Source organism: Halyomorpha halys, unplaced genomic scaffold, assembly GCF_000696795.3.
Source record: "Halyomorpha halys isolate HHAL.00 unplaced genomic scaffold, Hhal_1.1 Scaffold673.1, whole genome shotgun sequence".
Lineage (NCBI taxonomy): Eukaryota > Metazoa > Arthropoda > Insecta > Hemiptera > Pentatomidae > Halyomorpha > Halyomorpha halys.
This window is the reverse complement of record NW_027114803.1, coordinates 544144-553427: the sequence shown is the minus strand read 5'-3', so window position 1 is coordinate 553427 and position 9284 is coordinate 544144. Positions and strand designations below refer to the sequence as shown.

The window sequence follows — 9284 nt, the reverse complement described above, 5'->3', positions numbered from 1 at the left end:
AAACGTTTCATTCTATATCCACTAGAGATAAAATGAACTCAAAACTTATTTGAATATCAAATAACAATATCATATCGCCTATACGTAAACTTATTTAATTACAAAAACTTTGAAGCTAGACCAAAATAAAGAAAATTAATATATATGCCATCACATAAACTTTTTATAATGAAATGTTAATTAAAGGTTTTAAATGGATATTAACAAATAAGATTAGGTTTTTATTTATGATACAATGAAATAAATCTTTACATGCAAAACAAATATAAAATGTGAAGAAACAATAATAATATGGTAACAACAAAAAAAAAGGAATACATTGTTTTTAAAAACCCAAAAGCGATAAATCGAAATTTTTTCACATTACAACGAATACATCTTAATTAAGAAAAACAACGCAATAAAGTGTATGAATGCTATTTGTAGAACATTAAATGAAGAAGTAGGTGTCACTCTACCCCGCCATTTGATTTAAGGTAATTTCTTATGTCCACGTTATGTGCAAAAGCTAAGGCAGTCATTCCATCGTTAGCCTTATCATTGACAGGCGCCCCTCGGTCAACGAGGAGTTTAAAAATATCCAAACTGCCATCATGTGATGCTCTCATTAGTGGTGTCCAGCCATCATTATCCTTAACTCTTAAGTTTGCTCCACGGTCCAACAGCTCTTTCAATACACCAACGTGCCTCCTTAGTGTTGCATAGTATAGGGCTGTCCGTCCATCGTTATCATTATCATTTAGAGGCGCCCCTCGGTCAACGAGGAGTTTAACAGTATCCAAACTGCCATCATGTGATGCTATCATTAGTGGTGTCGAGCCTTCATTATCCTTAGCTCTTAAGTTTGCTCCACGGTCCAACAGCTCTTTCAATATACCAACGTGCCTCCCTAGTGTTGCATAGTATAGGGCTGTCCGTCCATCGTTATCATTATCATTGAGAGGCGCCCCTCGGTTAAGAAGGAGTTTAACAATATCCAAACAACCATTATGTGATGCTATCATTAGTGGTGTGGAGCAATCACTATCCTTCGCTGTAAGATTTGCTCCTCGGTCCAACAGCTCTTTCACGACACCGACGTGCTCTTCTAGTGTTGCATAGTACAGGGCTGTACATCCATCGTTATCTTTATCATTGACAGGCGCCCCTCGGTCAACGAGGAGTTTAACAATATCCAAACTGCCATCATGTGATGCTATCATTAGTGGTGTAGAGCCATCATTAGCCTTAGCTCTTAAGTTTGCTCCACGGTCTAACAGCTCTTTCAATACACCAAAGTGCCTTCCTAGTGCTGCTTTATGTAGGGCTGTCCATCCATCGTTATCCTTATCATTGAGAGGCGCCCCTCGGTCAACGAGGAGTTTAACAATATCCAAACTGCCATCACGTGATGCTATCATTAGTGGTGTAGAGCCATCATTGTTCTTAGCTGTTAAATTTGCTCCTCGGTCTAACAGCTCTTTCACGACACCGACGTGCTTTTCTAGTGCTGCTTCATGTAGGGCTGTCCATCCATCGTTATCCTTATCATTGAGAGGCGCCCCTTGGTCAACGAGGAGTTTAACAATATCCAAACTGCCATCACGTGATGCTATCATTAGTGGCGTAAAACCATCATTATCCTTAGCTGTTAAATTTGCTCCTCGGTTTAACAGCTCTTTCACGACACCGACGTGCTTTTCTAGTGCTGCTTTATGTAGGGCTGTCCATCCATCGTTATCCTTATCATTGAGAGGCGCTCCTCGGTCAGTTAGATGTTTAACTGCATCCAATTTGTCATAAGATGATGCTATCATTAGTGGTGTCGAGCCATCATTATCCATAGCTGTTAGATTTGCTCCACGGTCCAATAGTTCTTTCAACACACCGGCGTTCCCTCCTTGGGCTGCATAATGTAGAGCTGTCCATCCATTGGTATCCTTACCATTAAGGGGCGTTCCTCTGCCAATTTGAAGTTTAACATCTTCCAGTTTGCCATGATATGATGCTACCATTAGTCGTGTCGAGTTATTATTATCCTTTGCTGTTGGCTCTGCCCCACGCTCTAACAGTACTGTCCCTATTTTAACGTTTCCCTCTGGTGCTGAACGATGGAAGGAGGTGTTTGTATAGTTTTCGTTAATATTAAGCGTTGCACCACGCTTAACAACGTTCAAACGTCCCATAACTGATGCTGCCATAGTATTTCTTAGTTCATGCACCAGATCATCTCTGTTCTCCTGGAATTAAAATAGAGTAATTTACCTAACCTTATAATTTTATAACAGTTCATTGAGGATTGTAATAATTAATATTAAATTTTTAATACTATAGCTACAAAATTACATCAAGAAATAAAAATTTTATTGTTAAGTTTTGTGGTAATCGGCTTATAGAACAATGAATAAGTTGCAAATTAGATTTAAAACAAAAAGTAGAAGTCGTGATTAACAACATTAGAAAGCATAACATTGACGGCACCCAAAAAAGTATGAATTAAGCCTCGAAAAACAATTAACCCAAAAATTTCTTTTTCAAGGTAAATTTTTTAAAATCTAATATTTTTTCCCAAATAACAGAAAAACAACGTATCTTGAATTCCAATATTATACCCTGAGATATTTAAGATACTTTACTAATGACCAAAGCAGTAATCTAAAATATTGATGCATGTTATAGCAGTTATTTTTACCATATTAGTGTATTGCTATCTTTGACTTTTACATCTACTAATATAAAAATCCAGTGTAAAATTCATATATATAGTTAATTCATTTTCTTTAGTGCACTTAATGATAATAAATTCCTTTTATTTCGTTTTTAATCCTTCTCTATAAATATCGTTCCAGCGGCTGCTAAGAAAAATAATACGAAAAATGACTCATTAGCATTAAATCATAAATTTTTATCATTAATTCACCAAGTTGACCTGTCAGTGAATTCAGGTTCTCCTACAACGTGTAGAAAAGTACTATCTTATAATCTCTCTGTTGCTATACTACTTCTAGGACAGTTATTCGTCACATGAAAATGTGCTTTTAGGTTCTATTCTACAAAGGATTAGGGATAGCATACGGAGTAGTCACTGTTAGCTGTGGTCTTAGTTATAATATGACAAGAAAACATTAAACGAATGAACTTACCAATGTAGTTACTGAAGTAATCATTAACATCGCCAGTGGTACGAGTATCAGCTGCATCTTCTAATTCGTTTTGTACAATTGTCTGAAATATTTGTTAAAAGTTAATTAATACAAAAAATACTAGTATCTGATGTTTTTTTCATAATATAGGTCATACTAAAATTCAGATGGTTATATTTCCTTAGTAGATTTAATTGGGTTAAACCAAATTTATTATTACAAATTAGCCAAATTTTTGTCAGCCGTTTTCACGACTGAAACAAGTTGATAATTTGACAAACAAGTTAACGTTTGAGAGAAGCATAAGAATATTAATCAAGCACCCCAAATAATTATACTAGCATTTCAAATTTTGAAATAATTAATTCTTAATTTATTGTTTTTGAGTTAAACAATTAAATCCTGAATAAAAAAGGATTTTTGTTTATTTTATTTTTCCATTTTCAAGATGAAATAATAGTGATTAATGTAAGACAACAATACTAAATTAGTTCTTAATACACATTTTGCATGGCCTTTTCGTTTTTTTTTTCATTAGATAAACTAATTAAGGCCAACAAATAAAATCACAGATTTATTTTAACTTTTTTAATTATTTAAACTTAAGTTTGAATTTTATTTTTGATCCATAATTCCTGAATGTGGAATTTTGCACAATTTTTTTACTAGCAGATCATCGAAATGCGGATTTCAAACCCACGAACGTTAAGGAATAAGTATATTTTGTAACATGCAATAAATATATTAGATCTGGGAGCTTGTAAAATGTAGTCGCACTGGGGTTCTGTTAAACAGTTATATATTTTTTATATGTTAATATTCTGTTACTTATATATTTTTTTAATTTTTACTCGTTCAATATATATTAATATTTAAAATATATGTTTTATTATTATTTCATGATTACATAGTCTGTAAGATGTGGATTTTGTTTCCGATATTTTACTGATAATTATATGTATATCGCTGTCGAAGAGAGAAGGTGCTATAGAACCGTATGAAATTTATTCTATAGTATAATGCAGTCCTAGGCTAAATGGTTAATTCTGACTAACCAATGGAAATATGTTCAATGATTAGATAGTCGTCAACTAATCTTTTAACAGCGTTCTAATAATAACGTTCTAAACAACTTACTTACCTGTAGTATATCAACCTATATTCAGACGCTGCTAAAATCCGCTGAGGAATGATGATTATTCCGCCTGTCCTCTGCACTTTATATAGATAGTGATGACGTCCCCCCGACGGCGGTGGCCACATGGCTTGAGGAAAATTCGATATCTATTCAACATTATAAGATCGTTAAACCTAAAAGAATTTTAAATAAACTAAAGTTTTAATGTATGTATAAGCATTCACTGCAGATATAATTGAATAGGGATGAAAAGGAGAAAAAATAATTACAAAAATATATATTCACTTCTGGTACAAACCTAGAATAAGAAATTATTGTTGTAAAATTTTGGTTTTTTCATCGTTATTAAACCTCCAACTGTTGATTCCTTACTTGATTTTTCATTTTTTATCTTCGAAACACTAAGTTTTAAATTTGATCTGACCATGGTTATAACAATTTTTATTAGAACGAATGTATTTCACTTTAGAAATAATCAATAAGCATTTTAAAAAGTTATATTTCTCACCGAACAACAATCCAATTAAAAAATAAATTATATATTGGCCCAGGAGCTACTGGCCGAGAGGTACAGGTAACGGGAAGAGACCGCTCCACTCGAATAAGAGAGGGGTTCAGATGACTTCAGGCTGCAGAACCCGAAGTCCCTCCCTGACGAGGATGTCGATCAAGGTTGGTATCTGCCTTGCCACTTCCCAAATCTTGGTGGAAGAGGGATATTACGGACGAGTGGATTGGTGGAGTTCGTGGATGGCACTGTTTTTAGCACTCTGCAGTGAGGTGTCTCGGACGATGAGCCGGAGGATGGAGTTCTGATAGCTCTGCAGTACCTCCTACGTTATTTTATGTAGGTGACCTAGCAGAAGTGCACCATAGGTATGATGATAGCCTTATAAATTTGCTTTAGTCGAAGGAAATCAGTAATTACCAATATCTCAAGATTAAGAACATACTTTTAAAATTTCCGGGACGAGCCGTTGTAGGAATATAGGTATATCCAAAAAGGAGTTTCAACTCTGTAAGTTGATCCGTTTTAATCTACTTATAACATTACTTCAAATTTGGGCTTATCACAGGTGTGCCCAGGAAAAATATTTAGGGGAGATATGTTGCTTGGGTTAGTTTCTTTCAATACTTCATAGCTGTTGAAATAACGACTTTTAAAAGTTTAAAATAAATCATTCATAATCATGGTGTAGGGGACAGCTAAAACCTCTAACATCAAACGTGTTCAATGCTCATTGTTATGAAAGCACTAATTCCATACCCCATAATCTTAATATCCCATTTTTTCAGATCTTATATAATACAATTCATACTCACTTACCATCCTAATCCGCTAGCACAATCTCTTTCCAACATACGCATCCCAACAATACATACAAAAATAAACGTTGTCCAGAGAATAATGCAACAAAATAGAAAAGGGGTACCTCCACCATCCCTCAGTTTACGGACATTCCGCGTAAAATGTCCATACAACACACACCTCCAATAATAATACATAAAAATTACTACAAAAGAAAACATAATTCTTCTAACTTCTAATAAAATAATACATCCTATACAAAACGCGAAGCCCGAAAAAGATCTCCGATGGCAAAAACCCTGTAACGTCATGTATTGAATAATTGTACGTCGCAATCTCCTTTGGCATCACCAATTCCGGTTGATGTTTGTCTATCTGGCATAGTCTAAGATGATCAGTCAACGTTATGTGAATCCGCTATATACCCCCACTCCTCTTAGGGTACCCTGGTATATTGAGCTGCCACGTCACATGGAGGTCTTTCATTTCCGCTCGGATTGTGGAATTTCTAAATTATCTGCATCTAACCGACGAAATGTGGTCAGGAATAACATACCATTGGAACCATAATCTAACACTGGTTCGGACGACCTGTCCTTTACCTGGTACACCATTGCTGCTTTACTGAAAAGCTCAATTATGGTCACTCATTTATGTCCTCTCCATGTGTATAGTATCTATCTGTAAATGGTTGAGCAATGCATCTGCGGTAGGTGTTTTCTCCTATCTCCCTTTTGGGGGGTATTTGTTGTATTTTGTGCGTAGACAAACTTCATAGTCTCTCTGAACTCCGTTTTTGTCCTCTCCATTCCAAACCAAAAGTACCTTCTCTTTAATGCCTGCAGGGTCTAAGGGATTCCACGGTGATTCGTTTAGCCATTCGGGTACGCTAGGGTCACCTTTCTTTATCGTCCATCTTTATCTCACAGAAGGATATCCACCATAAGTTCGTAAAGGGCGAATGTCCTATCCATCTTTCCTACTCATGGTGAGTTCTCCTACGCTTTGAAGCATTCTCTTATGATCTAAAAACTTAATCGTCTGTGAAAAGGTCGATTTTGCGATTTTCCTCCCCCATATCTAATATGTTTGACTTTAGCTTATCCAAAAGTTCTACTCTTCCAAGTGATTGTAACGGCCAAATGAGGCCACCTCTCTTCATTGACTATCTCCTCCATTTCTTCTGTATTCTTCAGCCGAGCTCTTATTCGTCGACGATTTTACTGTTCGGATGCTGCTTTCGGGCTAACACGGGGCACAGACCTCTGCAGTGGATAACTTAAAAAAAATCATCGGCTCGAATCACCCGCTGGAAGGAGCTTCCACAAGTCAGGAAAACAGAAAGTTGTAGCAGACTGGCTAGAGTTGGATTCGTTTACTTTTATTCCCAAATTGTTACACCAGTCTTCGATAAGTGAGGCTTTATAGGTTTGCAGTAGCTGTGTCAAGATCTGATCTAGAGAAAAGGTTGGCGTGTAATTAACCATGAATGTTACCAGAAATGTTTCAAGATGAGGATGAATTTCTGCGGTAAAGAGAATGTAGAGTACAGGATCCAAAACGCAGCCTTGTGGGACACCGGCCTTAATACGACAACAGTCCAAAAATTCTTTGTATGTGATTATTTTATTTATGTTCTGATACTTTTTTTTTTTCATTTATTTCATTAACATTGTTTAGTTTACTTTTCTTATTTCAGTAAATGAATAGTAACGTCACCAGTATGTCATAACTTTAAACCAGCAGATTTTATTAATCAATAATAAGAAACAATTACTCTATGTCTCTTGGTTAGTTCCTCTGCAGGTAATTTTATTTCATGTCCTAGTACCCAGATGTGCCTGTACAAAACATTTTCAAATTTTAAATATCACCTTTTCCGGTTACAGATGACCCGTTGTGACCCGATTATTAGATCATTGGGTTAATTAGATAAAATGCTATCTTTATCCTTTATTGAGAAAATTTGCATTATTTATTAAGGAGCAACACAAAATACGTGTATGTTCTGATAAAGATTATAAAGTCGACAATTGAACATACTTTCCTCGAAAAGAAGAAAACAAGGAAAGACTATAGGATTATTGTTCAGATAGGGTTCGAGGTAAAAGTGATATGAAAATCTAATCATATTGCTGATCCATTTCATTTTATAATAGTTGCATTCACTTTGTAACAGATTGGGGCTCGGATCTACTCGCTTTAAAAAAAAATAAGCCAGGAAATAAAAGTTTTGATATGTTTCGAAAAATCTAATTTAATTTAAAAACTTTAAACTATTTTAATTTAAATAAATATATCCCGATCACTTAGAATTGTAGTGGTCATATAATGATATGAATTGGTTTTTAACATGATTGTTGTTAAATTAATTACGAAATTGTGAATTTTTTTAAAGTTTTTGTCATTAGACATAATTAGATATAGGCGATGTGCAATCGTTATCTAATATGCAAAACAATAAGTATTGAGTTCATTTTATCTCTAGTGAATATAGAATAAAACTTTGAACTGTTGATATTTTTTTCACCCTATTACTTTTTTCAATCTCTGCATTCATTATTTCAATAAAGGGGGCTTCAGCAGAGGTAGCAAGGTGTATGCAGTAGACAAAAATGGGATGTTTTTATAACAAAATCTTGAAAATGGTGTTTTAGTTAGTCATATTTCAATTCAAAATATAAGATAGCAAGTAAATCAAACATGGCTGTGTTATATTTTAATAATATAGCTTTTTTTTTTTTTTTTTACTGACTACAATTGTTACTCTAAAGATACATTTATCATTAAATAGTAGCCAATAAATATTTAATTCATCCATTCTTGTGTTAACTAATAGCAAGCCATCGTTATGTTTTGCAGACATTTGTTAATAACGTGGTTGTGGATAAATTCACATTTATTGTACTTGAGAACGATTTGGGGTTTTTATCCCTACTTTATGTTCTGTATAATCTCTATATATCGACATAATTAATTAAAAATTAAAATTGATGTGATGTGGAGAAAATATTACAGGGAAAAAAATTATTTATTTACATGACATGTTATAGCTGGCTAGATAACGAAGATTTATCCCTTTATCATTTGAAGGTACTGGGATGGGCGACCATTCATACCGGAACACCACACTTAACCCTCTCCCGGGTTTTTGAGGCCTGTAAGATTACTGGAAGTAACCCACACCGACCGGGCGTATGACTAATGACCCTACCCCTTGAACCTTGATTGGGAATCACTTTGTGGTCCTTCAGGATGTCTCCCAAGTACTTCAGTATAAGAAATATAGGTCCTCGTGGGCCTCCAGAATCTGAACAGCTATAGTCCAAGGATCTAAGCCTATTCGTCACCATACTTGAACCAGCGTAAGCCGAAGGGATGGATACTAGCTTATCGATCACATGTGTCCTGGTTATGGAGTTAAGGATAGTCAAAGAAAGAAAAAAAAAGTCTAATTCGTTTTCAGAGTCCTAATAATCAGCTAACGCAAATTTTCCAAGAATTTTAAATATATATTGCGTGGCCTATTTTGCTTCGTTATTCGGTCCGTATTGTTCAATTCAATCCATATTACAGCCCTCAGCCAAATATATTTTAAAACCTGACAGGTAAAATATTTTTTGATTTCTATAAAAATTCGTTAAGGGTTTAAAGACAAACGAATCTGACGAGATTTATTTTTTTAACAAGATACTGTTGACCTAACTTATTGCAA

The 9284-nt window shown here is 34.7% G+C and overlaps 1 protein-coding gene across 1 annotated transcript; it reads right to left on the bottom strand.

Annotated features, from left to right (window-relative positions):
• Positions 1-228: 228 nt before the first annotated feature.
• Positions 229-4305, bottom strand: LOC106685240 (ankyrin repeat domain-containing protein 50). Its single transcript, XM_014427802.2, has 3 exons — positions 4264-4305; positions 3123-3204; positions 229-2219 (listed from the first exon to the last, which is right to left on the bottom strand). The coding sequence occupies exons 2-3, from the start codon at positions 3177-3179 to the stop codon at positions 450-452; spliced, it is 1827 nt and encodes a 608-aa protein (XP_014283288.1). The 5' UTR covers positions 3180-3204; positions 4264-4305; the 3' UTR covers positions 229-449.
• Positions 4306-9284: the final 4979 nt, after the last annotated feature.